This window comes from Vombatus ursinus, unplaced genomic scaffold, assembly GCF_900497805.2.
Source record: "Vombatus ursinus unplaced genomic scaffold, bare-nosed wombat genome assembly UNPS02000749.1, whole genome shotgun sequence".
Classification (NCBI taxonomy): domain Eukaryota; kingdom Metazoa; phylum Chordata; class Mammalia; order Diprotodontia; family Vombatidae; genus Vombatus; species Vombatus ursinus.
The window spans coordinates 21,552,267-21,578,530 of NW_020940527.1; the positions used below are offsets into that span (position 1 = coordinate 21,552,267).

At 42.3% G+C, this 26,264-nt stretch overlaps 1 protein-coding gene and 1 pseudogene across 3 annotated transcripts in view; both read left to right on the plus strand.

Moving 5' to 3' along the window:
* WDFY4 (WDFY family member 4) overlaps positions 1 to 19,863 on the plus strand; it is a 365,261-nt gene extending 345,398 nt beyond the window's left edge. For all 3 annotated transcript variants that reach the window (XM_027859244.1, XM_027859252.1, XM_027859263.1), the window contains exons 58-61: positions 7,512 to 7,694; positions 11,490 to 11,571; positions 17,846 to 17,957; positions 19,344 to 19,863. In XM_027859244.1, the coding sequence (XP_027715045.1) occupies positions 7,512 to 7,694; positions 11,490 to 11,571; positions 17,846 to 17,957; positions 19,344 to 19,410 (444 nt within the window). In that variant the 3' untranslated portion in view covers positions 19,411 to 19,863. The remainder of the gene's footprint in view (positions 1 to 7,511; positions 7,695 to 11,489; positions 11,572 to 17,845; positions 17,958 to 19,343) is intronic.
* A 4,404-nt stretch (positions 19,864 to 24,267) lies between these two features.
* On the plus strand, positions 24,268 to 26,041 carry LOC114042382 (annotated as a pseudogene).
* The last annotated feature ends 223 nt before the right edge of the window (positions 26,042 to 26,264 follow it).

The following is a 26,264-nucleotide window of genomic DNA, read 5'->3' on the forward strand; positions in this document are numbered from 1 at the left end:
TCTATCTATCTATCTATCTATCTATCTATCTATCTATCTATCTATCTATATACATACATATAATTTTTCCCTCTAACTACCCTAATACTGACAAAGGTCTCATGAGTTACAAATATCATCTTTCCATGCAAGAATGTAAACAGTTCAACCTTAATAAGTCTCTTATGATTTCTCTTTCCTATTTACCTCTTCATGTTCCACTTGAGTCTTGTATTGGAAAGTCAAATTTTCTATTTAGCTTTTTTCATCAAGAATGCTTGAAAGTCCTCTATTTCACTGAATTGACCATTTTTCCCCCTGAAGGATTATACTCAGTTTTGCTGGGTAGGTGATTCTTGGTTGTAATCCTATCTCCTTTGCCCTCCTGAATATTAAATTCCATGCCCTGCGGTCCCTTAATGCAGAAGCAGCTAAATCTTGTGTTATCCTGATTGTGTTTCCACAATACTTGAATTGTTTCTTTCTGGATGCTTGTAATATTTTCTCCTTGACCTGGGAGCTCTGGAATTTGGCTACAATATTCCTAGGAGTTTTCCTTTGGGGATCTCTTTCAGGAGGAGATGAGTAGATTCTTTCAATTTCTATTTTGCCTTCTGGTTCTAAAATATCAGGGCAGTTTTCCTTGATAATTTCTTGAAAGATAATGTCTAGGCTCTTTTTTTGATTATGGCTTTCAGACAGTCCAATAATTTTTAAATTTTCTTTCCTGGATCTATTTTCCAGGTCAGTTGTTTTTCCAATGAGATATTTCACATTATTTTCTAATTTTTAATTCTTTTGAATTTATTTTACAGTGTCTTGATTTCTCATCAAGTCACTAGCTTCCAATTGCTCTATTCTAATTTTTAAGGAAGTATTTTCTTCAGTAATCTTTTGGACTTCCTTTTCCATTTGGCCAGTTTTGCTTTTTAGGGCATTCTCATTGGCTTTTTGGACCTCTTTTGCCTTTGGGTTAGGCGATTTTTTAAGGTGTTATTTTCTTCCGTATTTTTTTGGGTCTCCTTTAGCAAGCTGTTGACTTGTTTTTCATGATTTTCTTGCATCACTCTCATTTCTCTTCCCAGTTTTTCCTCTACTTCTCTTACTTGCTTCTCAAAATCCCTTTTGAGCTCTTCCAAGGCCTGGGACTGATTCATATTTTTCTTGGAGGCTTTGAATGTAGGAGCTTCGACTTTGTTGTCTTCTTCTGGTTGTATGTTTTGATCTTCTTTGTCACCAAAGTAAGATAATATAGTCTGACTCTTTTTGTGCTGCTTGCTCATGATCCCGGCCAATTACTTGAGTTTTAAACTCTTTGTTAAGGTAAAAGTCTGCTTCCAATGTGGAGAATGTACTGTCCCAAGCTTCGGGGGTTTGTACTGCTGTTTTCAGAGATACTTCTAAGGACCTGTAAATTTTCAGTTCTTCCAAGGTGGTATGATAAGGGGCAAGGTGTTTCCTTTCCACCTCCACTACAAGCTCCATCAGGCCAGTGCTCCTCCCCCACCCCAGGACCGCCCCTCAGAACTGTGACCCAGATCCAAGCATGGGCTAAACAAGAGATTCCTGCCTCAGCACTGGCAAAGAGATCCCTGCAGTTCTCCTCTGATCAGCCACTCGATTCCCCCTCAGTCTGTGGGCCGGAAGCTCAGGAGGCAGCCACTGCCCCAGAGGCCTAGCTTGGGACTTGAGGCTGAGATTTAGCTTCTTCTTTCACCGCAGTCACATACTTTTCCCACTGACCTTCCAAGATGTCTTTTGTATTCGAGGGTTGAGAAGTCTGGAAACCGCCACAGCTGCCTGCGATTCAGTCCTCTGAGGCCTGCTCCAGGGTTACTGCGTCCTGTGCGCCAACGCTGAACTCTGCTCATCGCCCAGCTTGGCGCAATATACCTTTCCAATCAACTGTCCAGGTTGTCTTGGGCTGGAAATTTGTTTCACTCTGTCTTTTTGTGGGTTCTCCTGCTTTAGAATTTGTTTAGAGCCATTTTTTAACAGGTATTTGGAGGGGTTTGGGGGAGAGTTCAAGCAAGTCACTGCTTTCACTCTGCCATCTTGGCTCCGCCCCCCACTGCTGTACTTTCTATTCACCATAACACAGCCTTCACGTGAATTCTTCACAGGAAGCTCCCAGATGACAGTGAAGTCCCAGTAAGAACCACGTGGGAGATAGCAGCCTATTCTAATGTCTGCTATTTTGTCCCAGGCTGGCTTCATTCATTCATTCAAGCATGAATTCATTCAACAAAGAGTTACTGAGGGTATTCTATATACTTAGGCCGGTGATCCTCTTTTTAGTATTATTATAACATAGAAATCCCCTATCATACACCTGTCAAAGGCTTTGGCTCCCACCTGTGTAATATGCAAACTAGATATACTAACAAGACACCCATATAGACTATGAGGAAAATGGCAACTGGAGCCATCCCTAGGACCCAAGAAGACTGCCAAAGGAAGGACAATAACTCACCACTTCCACGATTGTAGCGTATTCCCTTTTTGACTGAGGAGAAGTAGCATAAGACATTTGGATAAAGAGAAAGTACGTATATAGGGAAGAGGTGTGTGTCTGGGGAGGGAAAGAGATTCTTGACACTTACTAGTGATCCTGGACAAGTCACTTAACCCTCTTTGCCTTAGTTTCCTCATCTGTAAAAGGAACTAGAGAAGGCAATGTCAAACCACTTCAGTATCTTTGCCAAGAAAACCCCAAATAGGGTCATAAAGAATCAAGTCAGACACAACTGAAAAATGACTAAACAACAAGTAATTGAAGATAGCCCTCATTCCCTCCTTTCCCCCAATCCTGCCCCAAATCTTTTTTTTCCAGGTTAAACATTTATGATTTCATCAGTTGATCCTCATATGATATAATTTCAAGGCCCCACACCATCTCTTTGGCTTCCTCTGGACCTATTCCAGCTTGTCAATATCCTTCCTAAAATGAGGCATCTGTAATTAAAAATAATATTCCAGATTTCTCTGAGCCTCAGTTGCCACAGCTGTAAAAAAAAAGACTCTATATATTCTAAAGGGCTCTTTATTCTAAGGTTCTAAGGCTACTTATTCAAGTTGTAAGTCAGTCTTCTCGGCCTCTTGCCACGAATTTCTCCCAGACACATATATTCAGATCTGCAAAATAAAGAGCTGCCTTATGACAGGTTTCCACTGTGTTTTAATAATGCTTGAATAAAATAACAACCGCAAATGAAACTAGAGTTGGTTTTATTCATTTCTTTTATTCGTATTCCGAGATTCCTCTGAGGAATCTCTGTTATCAGGAGGGATCAATTAGGGCCTTGGCTCCTGTGCCTGTTTTCAATGGAAACAGGATAGCAGACTGAAAAGTCAGAGCTGAACTGGGAAGAAGAGGGGGTATGGAGTACCCTACCTTTTTTTGCATTAATTCTGATCTCTAGTAGCAAAGTACTTCTGGAGTAAATTTATCGAGCTGTATTCTTACCAATACCCAGCCGGTCTGAACATTTTTGCTTCTGGCTGATTTTTAAAGGCCAAAACACGAGTTCTAAATCTGTCTTCTACATCCCCACCCTACTCTTTTGACCAGGTCTTAATGCAAAGGTGCAATAGGCAAGGTCATGGGTCCATATTAAAAGACTAAAAGGAAGTCTGCACACATTAACTCAACAAGCATTTATTAAGTACCTACTGTGTACTAGGCAATGGACCAAGTGCTAGAGATTCAAAGAAAGGAGAAAGGCAGTCACTGCTCTGAAGAAGCTTACAATCTAGTGGGGAAAACAACATGAAAACAACTATGTACAAACAATCAGCAGGATAATCACTAAGAGGAAAGGCACTAGCATTGGGGGGAGGGTGTTGGGAAAGGCTTCCTGTAGCAGGGGGGATTTAGCTGGGTCTTGGCAGAAGCCAAGGAACCCAAAAGGTAAAGATGAGGAAGGAGAGAATTTCAGGCATGGGAGACAGACAATGAAAATGCCTGAAGGTGAGAGATGGAGTATCTTGTGCAAGGAACAGGCGGAAGGCCAGTGTCACTCGATCACAGAATACATCGGAGTGACTAAAGTGTAAGAAGACACAAAGTAGATGAGGGCCAGGTTGTGAAGGCCTCCAGCATTTGGTCAGATATTCTATGGAAGATTTGTAGGGTGGAGTGTATTAAGTATCACCCAGGTGTGGATGGGTTGCAGTCTATCCACATGGGTGGAGGTAGAGACTCACCCTAATGAGAATGCTTCTATGTTTTGAAGTAGCGTAACCTTAAAAGGATGTTGTCCTCAGACCTCTCCCCTACCAACTTGTAACTGCTGCTTGAAATTCTACTTATATTCCTTTGGATTCAGATATTGTTACATTTTAGAAGGAGGAAAAGAGGTAACACATAGAATGTAAGCTCCTTGAGGGAAGGCACTTCTCTATTTCAGCCTCCATATCCTGAATGCCTAGTACAGTGCTTGGCTTATCAGTGCTTAATAGATGAGTGTGAATTGATTAATGAGAAATTGAAGAAGGGAAACTATTAGGTGATATATAGAATTTAACTTCAGGGAATGGGCTGTTTCATTTCTATCTTTGCATCTCCAATGCCTAGTACAGTGTCTGAAACATAAGTGTGTGCTTAATAAATGCTTGTTGATTGATTGAGAAATTGAATCAAGAGAAGAGTCAATCACTAGTGCAATGACTGTTGCATTTCTGTCTTTGTATTCCCAGTCCCTGGCAAAGTGTTTGGCACATAGTAGGCATTTAATAAATGTCTGTTGATTGATTGATCAACTGATCCACCATATCCAACTGTTATCTACCAGAAATATTGTATTGTGGGTTAGTTGATCTGGATCTTTGCAACTCAATGAAAGCAAGTTTTAATGAGGAAAGGGAAGAGAAAAGATTGATCCAGAGCACAGGGCACTAAACCTTCATAGAGGTCCGCCCTCATTGTCTAGTACAGAAGGGCCTATGCTTTGGGGGGGAAAGCCTGGGATGAGAGCAACAGGTTGTGCCGAAGGAGGCTTACTACCAATATGGAGACAGGCCCTGAAAGAAGAAATGGATGGAGACTGAAGCTGGCCTTTGAATGCATTTTAGTTCTGTTCTAGGGCCCATTTTGCTTTTTCCTTCTATATAGATATGATACCCATTCCTGCCCAGTCACACTAGTTTGGAAGGGATCATTTCTGTGGGCAAAAGGAACACGCCATCTCTCTGATCACTTTGCTCCATGAGCCTTCAGCTCACATTAACTAGGAATTGACAGCTACTGTGGTTTAATTGGTCATGCAGATCTATCGGTATGTGGAAGGAGGTTGAGCCCAGCCACCATTTTTGTCTCTAGTCATTGAAGGAGGCACCATGTGATAGCTGTAGGAAAAAGAGGCGTGGGGGCTCAGTGCCTCCCTATGCCCACATCCCAAGCAATTGAAGTCCTTTTTCAACACTGGCAACTTGTTTTAAAGAAGCCTCTGCTTCTCTGGCAGGAAAACTTTCCCTCGTGATATAGAGATCCCTGGTCCAAAAGCAGGAATGAGGAGATGTTTTTTTTTTCTTAATTCAGACCAGATGTAAGCAGTTAATATAGTGAATGACAGCAAAGTCCCATCCAGAGCACAGCAATGTGCTTTCTCCTCATCCACGTTTGCCAGTTCCTAGAATGCATCTGAGTGAAAAATTCTGATGTGAGTCCATGATAAAGGAGCTTGAGCAGAGTTTAATCAAAGGTCAGACAACAGCCAACAATGCTTTTTGTCTATTTACACATTAATAGCCTGAACAGGGTATAAAACCATCTTTTGCCATCAGAAAGAAGGCATCTGGGCTGAGACTAAGCAAAGCTAGTCTCTGCAGGAATAGTTGTTTTCCCCTTTCACTGTGTGTATTTGATTGCTATTGCTAGTATAGAGTTAGGCAAAATGTCAGCAGTGGACTTGAAGGTGTTTTAGGATCTTTGAGGGAGGGGAAGGCTATAGACTCTGCCTCATCAATTTCAGTGGCAAAGGCAATTCCTGGTGTGGAAAATCCCTTTCCCAATATAGATTGGTAAACTCATCTGTAACATGTCATCTTAAAGAGTTGCTTAGGGCACTTAGATGTTAAATAACTTGTCTGTGGTCACTGATGCGTCAGAGGCAGGACATGGATCCAGATCTTCCCTAAATCAAGGTCAGGGCTCCATCCCCTATAACATTCTGCTTCTCAGGATCTTAAAATCCTAAAATTAGCATCAGAAAGGACTTTAGAAATCATGTCATCCAACCCCTCCATTTTATAGATATGGAAATGGAGGCCCAGAGAAATAAACGACGTTTATTACATGGGAAAATAAGTAGCAGGCTCAGAATTTGAATCCGCTGACTCCTAATCCAGCTCTCTTTACGTTGCTCCATGCTTTCGGGTGTCCTGGGTCCATGAAGTGGATGAACAGAAGAAAATTCAGTGAAACGCAGTGGTGACACCCAATCCTATCCAGCAACATTAGGGGCCTAACTTTTGGTTAGTGCCCCTTCCTTTCTTCTTGACTTTGTAAATCTCCATACTTTCTGATGAGCACTTCTAGTATCATCAACTCAATGAACATTGGACTTTTAAAAAAAAAGTTAGGAAGACCTGAATTGAAATCTGTCAGACATTTACTAGCTGTGCGACCCTGGGCGAGTCACTTAACCTAACTCAGCCTCACTTTCCTTATATGTGAAAGAGGGATAAAAATAGTACCTCCCTCCTAGAGTATGAGGATTAATTGAAATATATATGTATATATAATATGTATATGTACATATTATATATACATATATATTGAACCTTAAAGCCCTATATAAATATTTATTACTAGTATTATTATTACTGTTATATGTTATTATTCCAACTCCAAATCCTATGATCCTAAATATTTGAAGGATTCTGTGGAAAGGGGATTAAACTTACTATGTTTTGAGTCCAAAGGAGAAAATTAGGACCACTTGGCTAAAGTTAGATATGTGTAAATTTTAACTCTATGTCCTCAGTGGTTTTGCTGTTCAGTCATTCACTTGTGTCCCACTCTTTGTGACCTCATAGACTTGTCTGTGGGTTTTTCTTGGCAAAGATACTGGAGTAGTTTGCTATTTCCTTCTCCACTGTGTCACCATTTTACAGATGAGGAACTGAGGCAAATAGGGGGTAGGTGACTTGCCCAGGGTCATATAGCTAGTGTTTGAGGCTGGATTTACACTCAGATCTTCCTGACTCCAGGCCCAGTGCTCTACACACTGTGCCACCCAGCTGCTCTCCTCAATGAGTAGAGCTGTCCAAAAACTGAATGGAACGACTTGGCTAGGGAGTGGGTTCCAGAGGTTGGGTGACTACTGGTCAGGTAAGTATTGGAGATGGCTCATGCTTTACATTGGGGCTAGACCAGATGACCTCTGGAGTGTCTTCTAACTTTAAGCTTCTCTGATCCTATGATCCATGCATCTAACAGAGCCCCCGAGGAAAATTTTAAAGGAGACACCACTGTTTCAGAACTAATAGTTGGGCATTTTGAACAATTCATTTTCATTTTTGTACTGCAGGGAGATATTGTCTCTTGTGCTGGAACGCACTTATATCTGTGGAACATTAATGGTCAGGCTCTGGCAAGCATCAATACTGCCTGTGGGTCACAAGGAGATATCCAGTGCTGCTATCTAACCGAAGGAATGGACTGGGATGCCAGCAACATCATCATCACTGGCAGCCGGGATGGCATTGTCCGAGTAAGTGTGTTGCGGGAAGGACCTGGCATCCTGGCTAGAAACATTTTCACCTCTGGCCTGTTGATATACATTGGCTAGGTCAAACTTGTGTTACGTATTTAAAGTGCCTGTTTCCCCTCCTGTGCTAGTGTCCCAAGAGGAACAAAGTACAAGATTTTGACTTACATGTTGAAACACAAACATGATTAATTATACAAAGAATCATAGGTTCCCAGAATGAGACTGATGGGCAGGGGGTGCCATATTGAGTGAGGATGCACCTGGGTGCTGAAAAAAGCTTGATTGCATCATTGGGCTATCTCAGTACCTTTGCACATGTGGTCCTCCATGCTGGAATGCCTTTCCATCTTCACTGTTGCCTTCTTTGATCCCTGGCTTCCTTCAAGACACAAGTCAGATGCCGCTACCTTACAGGAGGCCTTTCCTGATGCTCCTACGTATCCATGTTTTCATCTTCTTGAAATCACTTCCTAGTTAGCTGCCATAGTGGATAGAGTTCTAGACTTGAAGACAGGAAGACCTGAGTTCAAATCTGGCCTCTGATACTTCCTAACTGTGCCACTCTTGGCAAGTAACTTAACTACCATCTGCCTCAGTTTCTTCATTTATAAAATGGCAATAATAGCACCTACCTCCCCCAGAGCTGTCAGAGGAGAAAATGAAATAATATTTGTAAAGCACTTTGCAAAATTTAAAGCACTGTATGTCAGATATTATTAACTATTATTATTACTTTGCATATACGTTGTTTGTATTTATTTTTTGTACATGCTGTATCCTCCCAGGAGAATGTAAGCACCTTGAGGACAGTGATTGCTTCATTTCTCCATTCACATTCATCATTGCTTAACTGCATCATTGCATGTAAGAGGTGCTTAATAAATATTTGCCAAATTGAATTAAATTGACACAAGTGAAACCAACAGAGACCAAATTTTCATTAAACATTGCACTAGCCAGGGTGAGGCTGATATTAATTCCCTAGAGCTTAAGACTCTTGTCTTGGAGACATTGCTATAAGCAGAGGCTAGCACACTCACACACATGCACACACACACATGTGCATGCACATGCATACGTGCAGAGACATTCAATGGGCTAACGAGCGTTTAGATAATGATGAATCATGGAGAGTTGCTTCATGCTGCACAATAAATGTTCCTGTGATGTCTTTTCTATCTCCTTGATTTGATGTTTCAGTGAAGTCTAATACATGAGTAGTCTTACTAGCCCGAAGAGGGACTTAATGGCAGACAAAGGTCTCCTTCATCTAATGCAAGTTACAGCATATCTGCCCAGCACCTTCTCTCTCTGATTTACCAAAAAGATAACGAATATTGAAGAAGAAAATCCTATCAGATTCGTGATCTCACTGAGATTTTGCCAAATGTTATCTCTGGAACTTAGCCACGTTCTAATGCTAAAATGAAGAACACTGTGGGTTTTAACCAGACTAACTCTTTGACCCTTTTGACTTCTTTTCTTTGTACCTCAACTTTTTTCACTTGAAAATACATGCCTGGGACAGTATGACCTTAGATAAGTCATTTACCCTTTCAGGGACTCTGTTTCCCCCATAGGTAGAATGCAGAGGATAGATTTTTATTAATCATATAAAGTAGTCTTTTTCCTCATTGAACAGTGTGAGCACCAATAAGAGCCCATTGGTGGTTCCTGGGAAATTTATCAGACTTTCAAATAACAATAAACTCATCCTTAACTCTAGCCTTAGCTCCATCCTTAGCTCATAGCACCAAAAATTTGTCTTTGTTGGCATTTTAGTTTTCACAACTTCCCCTCCCAGCTCTCTAGGCAATGCTGGGACCTGGAGAACATACGGTTTTCGATCAGAAGACCTGGGTTACTTATCTTCTGTGTGACCTTGGATGAGGTACTTTCCTCTCGGCATCTCCATTTCCACCCCTGTAAAATGAGGAGATTGGACCAGGTTGGCTCACATTCCTTCCACCGCAGTGACAGACTAGCATGAGACCTCTCCCTGATTTACAGAGATTTGCTGTTGTGCAGTCACGTGCAACTCTTCATGACCCATTTGGGTTTGTTGTTGGTTTTTTTGTTCGTTTGTTTTTGGCAAAGATACAGGAGGGGTTTGCCATTTCCTTCTCCAGCACATTTTGCAGATGAGGAAACTGAGGCAAACAAGATTAAGTGACTTGCCCGGGCTCACACATCTAGTAAGTGTCTGAGGCTGCATTTGAACTCAGTTCTTCCCAAATCTAGGTCCACAATTCGATCCACTGGCCACCTAGCTGCCCCAAAAATACAGAGACGAGACGCCACACAGCAATGAAAAGAGTGCTGGATTTGGAGTCAGAAGACTTGAATGTGAATCTTGGCTCTGCTACTTCCTACTTGTATGCCCCTGGGCAAGTTCCTTAACTTCTATGAGCCTCAGTCTCCTCATCTATAAAGTGGGAAGAGGGAGGTGGAATATGGGCTAAATGATTTACTTGTATGGTCTTTTTAACTAATAAATCTATGATACTAAAAAAAATCTTCATCAAAATTGAAAGACAAAAATCATATCTTCACAAAGGGGGAGCACATTTGTGCTGGAATCATGAGGCATCAACTCTCCCTACACACACACACACACGCACACACATATCCTTGGTGTAGGTTGTACTTTCTCTCTCAGGATGCAGAAACAGAATGAATAAATTCAATGACAAGCATCCACTAAACCCATAGATGCAAAACAAGATCATAGAGTCATAGAATTTGGGTTTTGGAAGGCTCCTCAGCACCTATCTAGTCCAGAGGTGTCAAACGCGGGGGCAACAGCTATGGCAAAACTAGAGAAGCAGGATAAAATGTCATTGGTAAATGCTGAACAAAATAAAGAAAAATACAACTCAATATAGCGAATGTTTGTATGTGGTTTTCTGAGTCAATACGGAGTCTGCAGGGATCCATTTCCAAGCGAGTTTGACCCTGCAGCTCTAGTCCAATTCACAGAGGAAAGGAATCTCTCCTATAAGATAGTCAACAATCAGCTGTCCAGCCTCTACTTAAAGAGACCTCCAAGATGGGGAATCCATCACCTCTTGAGGCATCCCATTGGACAGCTCTAATTGAGAGAAAAATTTTCTTGATATCAAATCTCAGTTGGTGGCTTTTTAATGTCTGCCCATTTCTTCTCCTGGTTTTGCCATCGGGGCCAAGCTGAATGCTAGCCCCTCCTTCACATGACAGCCCTTCAACTATAGTTACTGTGTCTCTCCCTACCCCCCTTCCCCATTTACTCCAAGTTAAATGTGACTAGTCCTTTCATTCATATCAGGTGAAGTCAAGGCTTTTCACTATTATGGTTACCCTCCTCTGGACTCTCTCCCACTTACCAATATCCTTCTTAGACCATGGCACCCAGCATTTATAAAGCACTTGAAGGTTTGCAGAGCACTTTGCCTGTGTTTCTCATTTGATGCTCATAATGAGCCTGTGGGTGAGGTGCTATAATTAAACCCATTTTACAGATGAGGAAACTGAGGCAAACAGAGGTTAAATGGCTGTCCAGAGTTACATAGCCAGTGTATGAGACTGGATTTGATCTCATGTCTTCCTGATTGCAAGTCTAGTCCTCTATCCACTGTATCACATTCGTTGAACTGTCTGTGCAAATAGGGCTCCAACCCCAGAACTCAGGGCTCCAAACAGGAGAGGGATGAGTGAGTCAGGCCTCCCTCATTATCCCCTCCAACTGCATTGTAGTTGCAGTCTAGGCTGCTAAGTATATATTGCCCCCTCACCATGCCTTCTCTCTCTCCTGCACAGATATGGAAAACTGAACATGTGAAGACATCTGGTCACGGGGCAGGGCCTGAGTCACAGACAATGGAATCTCCAGGCCAGAAAGGTATTTGAAGTGCTAGGGCCAAAGAGCATATTCTCACATCTCCTGCTCAAATAAAAGGTCAGTCTGCCTGCCTTTGGGCTGATTCAGCTGAAAGAACAGCGCCAGTGAATTTAGACACCAGGTGAGCAGCCGTGGGAGCCAGCCCGTTTCCCCTCGGGGACAGGCACTCACTCTGCAGATCTCAGCCCTCTTCCCTAGCCACATGGAGGGCAAAGCACAGAGTGAATTGGGGAAGAACAGACAAGAGGCCCTTTAGCATCACCATAAATTCTTAGAAGTGAAGAGAAATATTTTCTTAATAGGAATTGCTTCATGCACATAAGCATCAGAGTCTTAAAAAATGTATTTTATTAGCAAGAGATTAAATCAAGCTGCTGGAATAACTCACTGTAGGTCCCGTGTTCCCAGCAGAACACAGGATCCAGAGCTCTGGAAATGCCAGTTTGGCTCATCTATTCACTGTCAGTAGGAAGGGCACCCCTGACTCTGACTTGACATCGAGTCGGCCTGGGTGTACTCTGTCTCTCAGTAACCCAAACTCACCTACACAATGTTCTGTTTCTAAAACACAGGCACTCCCCTAGGGCTAAAGCTGCTATTTAGTCCAGTATGCACACTCTCTTGAGGCCAGGAGCTCTGGCCTCTCTCAGGAGAGGGGTTCCATCCAGCTGGCTGCTGTCCTGTGCAGCTGGGCTGCATGCATTCATCAGGGAACCAGGCTTCAGAATTCCTAGTTCCCTTAAAGGGCCATCTCTTCCCACACAGAAGAATCATTTCAAGTCCTTTCTATGGAGAGAACATATTTCAAAGCCTTATCCTATCCCAGCCTGGCATAATTTGCCAGCTGTTATACTACACCATTCCCTCTAGGAAAGCCACCTGTGGCTTGCTATGCTGGAATATTTTGAGTGAGGCAATGCATTCAAAGCAACCCCCATCCCTGCCCCCATGCTTTTCTGCTCATTAGCTCAGATTCATAAAATCATTTGTTTTAATGACAACAAAATAAAGACAATGTCTTCATAGAAATAAGATACCCCACCCCATATAGCACACACTGAGTATTTATCCTCTATCAAGAGGAAAAGGGATGTTCTGTGTAGGTGAAATTCCCAGATAACTGAATCATACTCATTTGAATGCTCAGACTTTTAAAGTTTAATGCAGTTGCCAGCAATTCTTTTTAAGCTGGGCTACATATATTCCTTCTTCATTATAGCAAGCATAATAGGCCTAGTCTAACCTTTTTTCTTGATTACTTAGAGTCATTGTGAATATCACTTACTGCTTTGGAGGGGCAAGAAAGTTTGGTCCTGACCTTGGTTCTCCTTAGCAGTGAGGAAATCCTTTCTCCCAATGTGTATCAGCAACTACCCCACAACTTAGAGTCTCAGAGCAGAGGTTCTTAACTATTTTTGTGGGTCTTAGACCCTTACCAGCCAGTCTGGTGAATCCTGTGGACCCCCTCACAGAATCATGTTTTTAAATAAATAAAATTAAATACTTGGGATTACAAAGGAAGCCAATTTTATTGAACTACAGTTATTAACAGATAGATATAGGTATAGCTATAGATGGACATATAGGTATAGATGTAGGTATAGGTACAGATATAGATGTAGATAGAGATAGATAGATACATACATATATTTAAGTTCACATACTCCAGGTTTACAACCCTTAATTAAAAAGTTGCTTTGGGCACTAAAAAATTAATTTTTCTCAAAGTCACATGGTCATTCTGTGTCAGAGATGAGACTTGAACCCAGATTTTCAAGACCCCAAATCCAGCTCTCTACGCACAGATCATCTCGTGTCTCAATCAGCTGTGGAATTGCTTTGTAATACTGTGAGGCTTTCAAATGCTACTGGGATCTGTAAGGCTATTTGACCCTGTCCTAAGTATCCACATACTTTTACTTTTTACTTATTTATTTTTTTGCTGGTGATTCTAATATCTTTTCTCTCCACTTCAGCTGTCTCTTTCTCTATGTCAGCTGTCTCTTCTCTCTATGTAACCTGTCTCGTCTATCTCTGTCACCTGTTTCTTCTATCTCTGTCAACTACCTCCTCTCAGGATATCAGCTTCCTCCAGGACCCCTTCTCCCTGCCAATTGCTTCTAATCTGCTGTGATCTCATCACCGAAGAGAAATAACCAAGCTGGTTAAATACGTTATCTTGCTTTTACCTAACATTTTAAATAAGTGGGGCCTAAGTATGACTCTACACCTCTCCTATGCATTTTGTGACAAATACTGACCTCTGACACGTACTAGCTGTGTGACCTTGAGTAAGTCAGCTTTCATCTCTTGATGCCCCAGACCAGAAGGGTCAAACACCTGGCCACACATGGCCCACAATGCTCCAGAGTGTGACCAGAGACAGATTAAAATGTAGTTCCTATCTGATTTTAATGAGTTGATGTGTTAATTAAAAAAGAAATAAACAGGTGGGGTTTTCTGAGTCAATATGCAGCTCACAGCGATCCTTAGGTACTGGTTAGTGACCCCGTTTCTATTTGGGTTTGAGGTCATTCCATGAGAATAGCAGTTGCAATGAAGGTGATGCTGTGCGTGGTCAAAGCAGCTCCTCACCAGGAGCTCCCTTAACTTAGATTACTGTGATTTATTAAATCACAGGTCCAGTTCCTTTTCCCTACATGTTTATAGGATTTTTATCTCGCTCTCTTTTCCAATCCTTCCTCCACATACCTGCCAAAATAGCTTTACTGATGCACAAATCTGACTCACTCAGAGTCAGATCTGTTGTTTAAAAAAAAAAAAGATAAAACTGTACCCTACCTCTCCAGGCATTTAAGACCCTTCCACAATCTGCTCTGTTTCCTTTATAGCCTTTTTTCACACAACCACATTTCAGGAAACAGACTACAGACCCTCTAGACAGAAAGAAGAAATAGACTTGGAAAATAATGCAAGCTTTGTTTAGAGGCATCACCTGGCTGAGATAGAAGACCAGTTATTCAGGCATCTTCCAGAACTCTCTGTCAAAAGAAAAGCAGCTGATCATTTGATTAGTTTAATGACAAGTGCAGCCCACAAAAGGTGGAAGAAGCAGTCAAGGGAATTGCTATTCTATACCTGATTCTCAGACTGGTCACTGGGGAATAAAGGAGGGGATTAGTACTTGGGATGGAGGAAAAGAAAGTTAAGCATAGACTGACATGTTTCCTAGGTTTGGGAAATCAATTTACCTGAAAAGGGTCTGTGAGTTTAGTAAGAGTCAACTGTGTGATGTGGCAGCCAAAAAAGCTATTGCCATCTTTTACTTTCATGCATTCTGTGGCTATATTAAAGGGGAACAATATCTAGAGGGGGTGAGGAACATGTGGCCTTGAGGTGGTAGGCTCCCCATCCCTGGATTCTAGGCCAAGGGAGAGGGTAGCCCCACACTTGTAATAATGTGTTTGGTGCTACATTTTGGAAAGTTCATTGATAAGCTGGAAAGTATCCAGAGGAGGGCAACCAAGATAGTTGGAGTTGTGTGATGAAGTTGAAAATAAGTAAATTTAGCCTTGCATTAAGAAGCTCCCTAACAATTAACACAACCAAGTGGAATGGGCTTCCTCAGGAACTGGGGGACTCTGCTTTGTCAGAGGTCTTCAAGCAAAGCCTGGAGGACCACTTGTTGGGGGTGTTATAGAGAGGATTCTTGTTCAAGTATGGGTTGGATCCCTTCCAATTCTGATGTTCTGCCTATTATTGATCAGGCCAAATGGTGCTTCCTTGGTGTTATTCTGTGTACTCTTCCAGTTCTGTGCATTCATGCAGCCCATCCCCTTGCCAAGAACCCCCAATATAGAGAGCACAGAGAACCAGGGTATCACCAATCTGCTTGCCATCATTATTTATCTATCTGCCAGGTTTCTTTGCCATGGAGTATATGGAATTCTGTAGAAACACCTTTTGTTTATCAGTCCATTGCATGCCCAACAGTCCCAAGCCATACTGCTTTTTATTTTTTTTAATTATTTTATTATTTTTATTCTACTTCACCTTCTGACTAAATAAGGTCATAAGTTCAGAGGAGTTAAAGATGACAGGGGGCTTTGGGATTATCTAGTCTTACCATTTCATTTTTATAGATGAGGAAACCCAGAGGTTAAATGACTTAGTCAAATTAATCTCTTTAAGGAAAAAAAAAAAGTACCTTATTTATCTTTGTATCACCGCCTCCCCCCCACTCCAGTGTTGGTAGGAGAGGAACTAGTAAAGTTTATTGGCTTCTATTATGGAGAAGTAAACAATGGGGTATGGTTATAGTGTTGCAGACAGCAGTGCAAGCTTGTGGCACTTTTTCAGGGCTGGAAGTTGGGCCAGGTAAATTAAAACAGGCTATTTCTTTGTGTGCCCTTTCTGGTTCTCATCAGTTTCCTCAAACGTCAAATGTGGATAACTCTGTACTTATCTCAAAGAGTTATGAAGATAAAATTATGTCTGCATATGAGACAATATGAATTAGCTAATTAATTAATCAACCATTTGATGAAAAAATGATGTCATTATCTTCTCAGGCTTTCATGGGTTAATATACCCTGAGCACTTAGGCTGTCATTAAACAGTTTCACACCAGCAGGGGGCCTCAGGTACACACCTTTCCTCCCTGATTGTAGACTATGAGGTCACAGACGTTTGGAGGTTACTCCTATTAAAGTGATCAGTGACTGGGAGGATTTTGATGTAATGAAGGGAGGCCACTCACTCACAGGCTAACAAAATTCATCCTAGTCAACAGTTTAGAAATAACAAAATCAAGAGTAGAATGCTCTAATTTAGTTAATCAGGGATCTTTAAAGTTTGATCTTAATGAAAGATCTGGCTACTTTTCCACCCAATGTGTTGTGCATATAACAACAACAACGATGATGATGATGAAATAATAATAGTTTCTAGGATTTATATAGCAAAATGCTTTACATCTATTATTTCATTTGTTTATTTGATGTTTATATTAGCTCAATTCAAAAACGCAATCTATAAACAATTATACTTGTAGCCATTCCACATATGTGCTTTTTATTTTGTGGTTATTTACATATGTGGACTGGCTGTACCTTCTGTAGATTTCACCACAGTTATGCCGTAACTATTCAAAATACCGTCCTCGAATCATGCATCATACCTTATCCAGGTACAAAATAAGAATTCAATTACTACATACCATCCCTTAATGTATAAGTCAAGGCAAGGACCAATAACATTAAGCACTCTTCCAGATTCCTTCCCTCCTTTCCCTCCACCCCTCCCCCTTATAGTAGCATTATATTCACAGTAGTTCATCAGTAGGATGGGAGATGGAACTGGACCTGTGGTTTCATTAGTACTGGAAACTCCCAGGTGAGAAATTCACTTCGCCAATGCATGTCAGCACCTTCTCTGAAATTTATTGTCTTAGAGAGTTGCCTGTCACTGAGATATTAACTATCCAGGGTCATAGAACCAATATGTGTCAGATGCAGGACCAGGACCCAGATCTTCCTGACTTTGATGCCAGATACAATTTACACATTCTCACAAACACACAGCTCTTAGCAATCCTTTTATCTGTCATTCATTTAAATGCATTTCATAAAACTGGATTCCCATTCACAGGCTTCTTTGGATATCTGCAGACTAGTGCATATGTGTGTTCACATCCCCAACAGTACAGCCATGGTCTAATCAGAACAAGGAGTAAAATCACCAAGATGGCTTCTGTATGATTTTATCCAGCCGAATGTACCCACATCTCACTCTTTACATTTAAGAAAATAAAATTAATCCCCAAACGTAGTCATTAAAAAGATTGAAGTAACAATTATTGAGTTACATTTTTAAAAAATGTTTTCTGCATTTAATTATTGGTTCTGTTATGAGAGGATTTAGATAAGTTGATAATGCTGGCTTTATGTAATTTATTTTTACTAGGCAATTATGGGCTACATTATATCCTGGCAGCAAGGTATTGTGGGGCATCTTATTAAGCATAGAGCCAGTAAACACTGATGAACAATTTTGCTGAACTAGGCATGCAATTTAGAAAGCAATAATACACAAATCCAATTTAGGACACAATTGATACAGCAGCACGTCAGCACATGTAACTATCATAGCCCACAAATTAAATTGGGATAGCCCTTTTTGCAACAGCACAGGCCAAGATTAAATATACTCCCCCCCCCATTTAACAACTTGCTGACCACAAACATAAATACGGACGTGTGTGCATGGGGATACACAGTTTTTTCTAAATGTGTGTTTTTAAACCACCCTACAGGTAACAAGTGGGAAAAGAACCTGACTTTGTGTCGAGAGCTGGACATCAACGTCACTTTGACAGGGAAATCGAGTAAAAATAATCCAGCCATCACAGCATTGGCCGTGTCCAGGTAACTTGGGGGATCGTTACTTTGTACCTCCAGCAGAGGGAGTCTTTGCTAGCTTTGGGATGGCAAGTAACTTGTGTCTTCTGATGATTGTCTGTGTCATCCATACAAACCTTAGGCAGAGCCCACTACTACACCCACCCCCGAATGGATCACAGATTTAAAGCTAGAAGAGGCCTCCGAGGCCATCTAGTCCAACCCTCTCCCTTTTACAGATGAGAAAACTGAGTCACTTGGCTAAAGTCATAAGGATAGTAAGCATCTGAAGTGGGTAAAATTTGAACCCAGATCCTCCAAGTGGTCTTTTCATTGTATCACCCCACTTGCTGTGGTCTTGGTTGTCTCATATTTCTTCCTAAGCATGGTTGGGCTTGTTGATTTCGAGGGGGCTAGTTTAGTTGTTTTTTTTTTTAATTCATATGCATATATATCATTTACATATATAATATTCATATATATTCACATATATATGTATGTTTTGTTGATGCTTTTTTATTTCACTGTCAATTTCCAATGTCTAAACACACACATACACACACACACACACACACACACACACACACACACTTATAAAAAGAAGCCAAATAAACTAATAGACTAAACATGTTGGACAATGTATGCTTCATTCCGCATCTATAGTCTACCGCCTCTCAGCGAAGGGTAAGGAACTATGTTTTACCTTCAGTCCTTTATAGTCAGTATTACTTTTTTCATTGATCAGAATTCAGAGGCACTACCTTCAGATTTGACAGAGGGTGTTGAGGGACAGGGTTCCCATCCTTCCTTTGGGAGGGTCTTTCATTTATCTTGCTACTGAGTAGGTGAGGCCTGTTTTGGAATGAACATCTTTGATTTTTTTTTCATAATTCTTCTTATAGATTTAGGAAATAGGAAGGTAGAGGGGAGGAAAGAATAAGAGACTGGGAAAGAAAAAGAAGAGGGGGACATTATTCTGTGAGTCTATGACCCTATCAATATTTCTCCAAAGAAAATTTATGACTGATAATAATATTTATGAGGCAATCAGTGGGTGGAAGTCACTATTTCATGTGACCTAGCTCTTTCTGCTACCATTTCCTAAAATTGCCCTCTCTTGAAGGAGACATGAATCTGTTCTTGACCATTTCTACGGCTGAAAGTTTTAAATGCTCCAACAAGAGGCATGAGACTACCCTTGGCTTAAATTACCCTTTATTATATATCTGTTTATCATATACCTAATTTACCTGGTAGGTATTATGGAATGGGTGAGAATCATTGGTCTCTAGGACGTATTGATTTGTGTTAGGATCTGCTAATTGACTTTGTTTTTTTGTGTGCTTATAACCAGCAAAGAAATACCCTGAGAGACCTACCTGCAACTCTATAATCTTTTCTTTTCTTCCCAAGAAATCAGTCTAAACTCCTTGTTGGTGATGAGCGAGGGAGAATATTCTGCTGGTCCAGAGATGGGTAGGAAAGCATGGTGAGCATGTGGAAGTATTCGATGAAAAAATTAAAAGTGATACAACCCAGGATTACAACATGCATTGTTTCAAGGGACTAAAACAAAACCAGTGGAAGCCCAAGTTGTGTGTAATATGAGTTCCAATGAGTAAGGTGATCGTATTAGTTCTTTTTAATACTCAAAGAAAACCACACCATGAATATGAAGACAACATGAAATCTGCTGTCTTTCCTCATGTAATACCAAACTACTTATAATGTTTTTATTCCAATGATGTATATCCTTTATGGAGGTGAAAGTGGAAGGTGAGTGTATAAATGTGGAATCACTTTTGTGTGTTATAGAATAAAACCTATGGTTTACTGGAAGTGAGAATATACAACTGGATTGCACATAAGTTCTGTGGCCTCTGTAAAAGGGTATATCATACTGAATAAAATGATGTTGCTTTCTGAAAACTAATGGGAAAATATGGAATTGTTTTTACTTTATTATTTTCCCCCAAAATGTAGCAGTTGCATTAAGTGGATCTCAGTTGGTTTGCAGTATCCTATGATTTCCAATCCAAGTGGACCTGCTGCAAGTTTAATAGTGGCAAGGAACTCCTGAGGAATACATCTGGCCTTCCTTTGATCATCATTGCCAACACTGTCTCACCTCCGTCCCCAGGCTTTCCTTCTGGAACGAAACCTGAGGCAAGTTCAGATGAGCCTATGAATCACATAAATGAAACAATGAATGAATGAAAAGGCATGTATTAAGTGCTTACTACGTGCAAAGCATTGTCCTAAGCGGGGGTGGGGGGGTGGTGATATAAATAGGAAAGTCAGGCAATCCCTGTTCTCAAGGAGCTCACATTTTAAAGGAGGAAACAAACACATATGGGATTTTTCAACTGCTAAGCAGATGGAAAGGTCTCAGTGTCTTTAGGGTACTATGGCAAAACATATTCTTTAATGTCCTTTCTCTGAATAAAATCATATCAGATTCTGATACCAGACCATTTGGCAGCTCCAAGAACTTTCTTTTCAGGGTTTTCAACAGATGTGACTACAGTGTCTGTAAGAGCAGTTGTTAGGCATGATTTCCCAGGGTGATGGCTGCAAATCCTAGGCTGGAAGCATTACTATTCCAAAGGTTCTTGGAGTCAGGGTCCTTGGTTGTCTCTATTAGGGTCTTAGGAAAAATAGTGGTCAAGGTGGTGGGTGACCTGCTGGCACATGCTGTCTCCAAATCTTCTCTTCAGGGTGCCTTGATGCTTCATGTAAGCTGTTTGCCTACCCTATGAAAGGCAATTGATTGACAGTGGCTGAGGAGAGTTGGCCACTTCTCCACAAAGATTTCTTCACTTAATGATGGCTTCAGGGACCTGAATGAAAGCAAGTGTGGTGGCCTAGGGCCACTGCTACTCCCAAGGCTCTTGTACTGTCTCCATTAGCATCTGAAGAGATATGGTGTTCAAGGTGTTGATTTGGTTAATTTGGTTAAAAAATTAAGGTTAATGATTTGACTTGCCTGCTACATGCTGTCTCCTATCCCTCCCCAGAAATGTCTCACTGCTTCAGCTAGCCTGGCTCATAAGCTATCCAAGACAGAATCTGATTTTACAGGTTTCATTACTGATTACTCAGTGTCGATATAGGCTTTATACTCGTGTGCTTGCACTCTCTCTCTCTCTCTGTCTCTCTGCTCTCTGTCTGTGTGTGTGTCTCTCTCTCTGTCTTTCTCCATCTGCTCTCTGTGTGTCTCCTTCACTGCCACTCCTATGTATATGCACAGTCACTGCAATTTCTACCTCTCCCCCTAGCATTTCCTTAGAAAGGAAGGCAGTAGAAGAGGGTAGAGGAGAGGATAAAAAAAGGATTGGGAGAGACAAAAGGAAAGGTGAAGAAGAGGTGGGATTTGAGCTGAGTCTTGAAGAAAGCCAGGAATTCTGTCTGAGGTTGGGAGGGCAAGTGCTCAGACATGGGGAACAGCAGGTGAGACAGTGGCCTGCATGAGGAGCAGCAAGCAGGTCAAGGTGACTGGATTGTAGGGTGAGTAGAGAGAGCTACATCCTAAGGCAAATGAAAAGGTAGGAATTTTTTAAAAACTTTAAATGCCAAACAAAGGACTTTATATTTGATCCTAGAGGTTAATAGGGGACCACTGGAGCTCATTGAATAGTGGAGTGACAGGAGCTGTTCTATACTTTGTAAAATTACTTTGGCCACTGTACCATGGATGGATTAGAGTGAGAAAGAGATCTGAGTCAGGGAGAACAAGGATACTAAAACAAGCAAGAGGTGATAAGGGCCAGAACTAGGTGGTGGCTGTGTGAGTGGAAAGATGGGGATGTATGTGAGAGAGGATGCAAAGAAAGAAACTGCAAGATTTGGCAGTTAGTTAGATATGTGGGATGAGCAGAGAGAAAAGAAGAGGATACATTGAGGTTGTGTACCCAGGTGACTGGAAGGATACTGGTGTCCTCAGCACTAATGGGGAAACTCAGAAGAGGAGAAAGAACTCAGAAAGGAGATAATGAGTCACTTTGGGTCACGTTCCCCATGGAAATGATAACTGAAACCATGGGAGCTGGCAATAAGCACGCATTAAGGTTTTCAAGATATTACATGTATTATTTCATTTTAATTTTCACAACAAACCTGTGAGGTAGGTGCTGTTATTATCCCATTTTATAGATGAGGAAACTGAGGCTGAGAGAAGTTTAGGGACTTGCCCAGGGTCACACAGCTAGCAAGTGTCTGAGGCAGGATTCCAATTCAGGTCTTCCTGAATACAAGTCCAGTATTCTATGCATTGCATCACCTAACTACCTGAGTTGAAGTCACCAAGTGAAAAAGTATTTAGAAAAAAGAGAAGCATGTTTAGAACAGAGCCTGGATGAGAGTGGAGGGAGCACACACATTTAGTGGGCAAGTGACAAGGAGTGGTCAGACAGGAGAACCAAGAAAGAGCAGAAAAAATACCATGGTTACCATATTTGCAGATCAGGTTCAATTTCTGAGTCTAATGAAAGCTGCTGAGATACATACACACATATGCACATATATATGTATATACACACACACACATGCATGCACACACACATTAAAGAACAGATAGGTAATACTGGAAAACTGCAAGAGAGAGACTTAAAGAGGTCAGCTTAAAAATTCCTGTGCAATTGGAGGAACTAATCCAAGAAAGAATCCAGAAAGAAAAAATTTCCATGGGCAGAGTAGACTCAGAACCAAAGCCCTAGCATTGAGAGAAGAATGCATTATGGAAGAGGAGGGCTCGGGAAGAATCAAGACCTCATCACCTCTCTCCTGGACTATTTCAATAGCCCTGATCTCCCTAACTCAAATCTCTTCCTCATTCCAATCTATCCTCTATGCAGTGGTCAAAATAACTTTTCTAAAGTGTAGAACAGATTGTATCACCCTAAATTCAACCATAGAATCCATGGAAGATATAAAAGAAAATCCTAGAAAAATTCTAAGTTACAAGGACAGAGAAGAATGAAACCACAAAGCCACTATCCATACAGGAGTTGCCTTAGAGCCATTATCCTATTACATTTTATTGAGTTATGAATTCAGGACTATTAATCAATTAATCAATCAGTAAGTATTTGTCAATTCTAAGTGTCTGGCACAGTGCTAAGCTCTGGGGAAAGTGAAAAGTCCCTGCCTTCCAAGTTTACAGTCTATCTGGGGGGATATTTACATAAATAAGTATATACAAAACAAGGTGATTTGGGGATGGGAAAGACAGTAGCAGCTGGAGGGGGGAAAGAGGGAAGAAGGTGGTTCAAGAAAGGCCTCACATAGAAAGTGATGTCTGAGTTGATGCTGATGGGAAACGAGGAATTCTAAGACTTGGAGGTAAGGTAAGTACATTTCAGGGAAGGGGTGCAGGACCCAGCTCCAACCACTATAATGTTAGAACGGAAAACAACCCAAGTTGTTGTCCGCAGTGTTTTGTGCTCGTCATCCTACCGATTTCGAGTTCAAGATCGCTAAAGGATATTGGCAAGTCCTTTCAGAAAAGGGCAACCAGGCAAGTGAGGAGATCCAGAACCATGAAAAAAGAAGTTAGGGCTTGAAGGAGTGAAGGCGTCAGATCCGACTCCCTTTCGTCAATGCAAGCTCTTTGAGAGTAGAGGCCGGTCCAGGCTTTGTCTCTGTATATCTCTTACCCTAATTTAATTAAAGGGGCGTGGCTCAATCCTTCTACTCTCACAATCGGGCTATGCAACACGCCACAACGTGGCGGTCTTCACTTAATTCAGTGTAACTCCCCCCTTGCTACGTGCGGGGCACTGCGCTGCACACTGAGGCTCTCAAGAACCTGCAGTTTAATAAACGGGAAGGAGAGGTCCGGACACCTGAGCGGGGACCCCGCGGCCAGGAGGCTCTGGGCGGGACCCTCACCGCGGGAAGTGGAGGGAGGCCACTCAACTCCGAGTCAGCCAATTAACGAGCATTTTTAACGTGCCCGGCCCTAAGGAGGGACGCAGAAATAAAAATGGGCGCAGGAGGCTTCGGAACCGGTGCACCAGCAGAAAGGGTGGCGATATGCTACCGGCGCTGCCGCCATCTTCACCCGCAGCTTCTCGTTGGTCACAGCCTCTGCCACTCAAGCCAATCCCGGATGTGCGTCACTTTTAGGCCTCGCCTTCCCTGAAAGATCAATCTCAAACTCAGTGTTGAACTGGGGCCGTCTCTTTCCTCCCAATCTCCCGTTCCTGCAAGTCTGACCAATCATAAGCTTTGTTTTCGCAGAAGACCCGCCTCCTCCCGCTCTGGCGAATCCATCGTCAGAGGGTTTTAAAAAAAACAAACAAACCCGAACTACATTTCCCAGAAGGCATTTCGCCGCGGTCCCTAGTTCTGCTCTGTAGTCTACCGGGGGTTGCTGCCGCTACCCTGGAGTCCGGGAGCCCGAGCTGCCCGCAGGAGTCCTTGTGTTCTGGTCATGGCGCCTACCATCCAGACCCAGGCTCAGCAGGACGACGGCCACAGACCCAGCACGCACAGGACTCTGCAGGAGAGGTCCGGTGTGGTCTGTCGTGTCAAGTACTGCAACAGCCTTCCGGACATCCCTTTCGATCCCAAGTTCATCACTTATCCCTTTGACCAGAACAGGTTCGTCCAGTATAAGGCGACGTCCCTGGAAAAGCAGCACAAACACGACCTGCTCACAGAGCCGGACCTGGGAGTCACCATCGATCTCATTAACCCCGACACCTACCGAATCGACCCGAATGTCCTCCTGGACCCGGCAGATGAGAAATTACTGGAAGAAGAAATCCAGGCCCCGACCAGCTCCAAAAGGTCCCAGCAGCATGCGAAGGTGGTACCCTGGATGAGGAAGACAGAATACATCTCTACAGAGTTCAACCGTTATGGGATCTCTAACGAGAAGCCCGAAGTCAAGATCGGGGTGTCTGTGAAGCAGCAGTTCACCGAGGAGGAGATCTACAAAGACCGGGACAGCCAGATCACAGCCATCGAGAAGACTTTTGAGGATGCCCACAAGTCGATTTCTCAACACTACAGCAAGCCAAGGGTGACGCCAGTCGAGGTGATGCCTGTTTTCCCCGACTTCAAGATGTGGATCAATCCCTGTGCCCAAGTGATCTTTGACTCAGATCCAGCCCCAAAGGATACCAGTGGTTCCGCAGCCCTGGAGATGATGTCTCAAGCCATGATCAGGGGAATGATGGATGAGGAAGGCAACCAGTTTGTGGCCTACTTTCTGCCAGTGGAAGAGACCATGCGGAAACGGAAGCGTGACCAGGAGGACGAGGTGGACTATGCCCCAGATGATGTCTATGATTATAAGATTGCAAGGGAGTACAACTGGAATGTGAAGAACAAGGCTAGTAAAGGCTATGAAGAAAACTACTTTTTCATCTTTCGAGAAGGTGATGGGGTCTACTACAATGAGTTGGAAACCAGGGTCCGCCTGAGTAAACGTAGGGCCAAGGCCGGAGTGCAGTCAGGCACCAATGCTTTACTGGTGGTAAAACACCGGAACATGAACGAGAAGGAATTGGAAGCTCAGGAAGCTCGGAAAGCACAGCTGGAGAACCATGAACCAGAAGAAGATGAGGAAGAGGAGGTGGAGATAGAGAAAGAGGCCCCAGGCTCAGATGAAGAACAAGAAAAAGGAAGTGGCAGTGAAAAGGAAGGAAGTGAGGAGGAGGAAGAGGAGCGATCAGGAAGTGAGAGTGATCAGGAGGAGAAGGAGGAGAGTGAGAAGAGTGGGAGTGAAGAAGATAAATCTGAGGAAGAGAGCAGTGAGGATGAGGCCCGAGCAGCCCGAGACAAGGAGGAGATCTTTGGAAGTGATGCTGATTCAGAAGATGATGAAGAGGAAGAGGATGGGGGAAGCCAAGCCAAGGGCAGTGGAGAGGATGAAGAAGAGAGTAGCAGTGATCCAGGGCCTGGACAGCACAGCCCCAGCCCCTCCTTCCTCAGTGCCAGTGACCACTCAGCCCAAGAGGATGGTAGTGAGGGGGGCACTTCTGATTCCAGCGAGGAAGCCAGTGACAGCGACTGAGGCTCAGAGGCCCATTGCAGGCCATCAAACTGGCCAGAATGGACTGGACCTCTCCAACTCAGGTACCATTCTCAGGACAAAAGGAAAATACCTATTTCTTTTTTTTTTCTTAAACTTTTGCTGATAATAAAGGCAATATATTTACAAGTTGGGAAAAAAAACCCCGAAAATGAAAATGAGAGTCCCTGTTTTCAAAATGTTATTGGGGGAGCTATACATGTACATAATATCAGGAAGATAGCCTAAATGTATAAGTATATACGAAATAAATATAAGATAATTGGGGGGAGGAGGAATCACTAGCAGCTGGG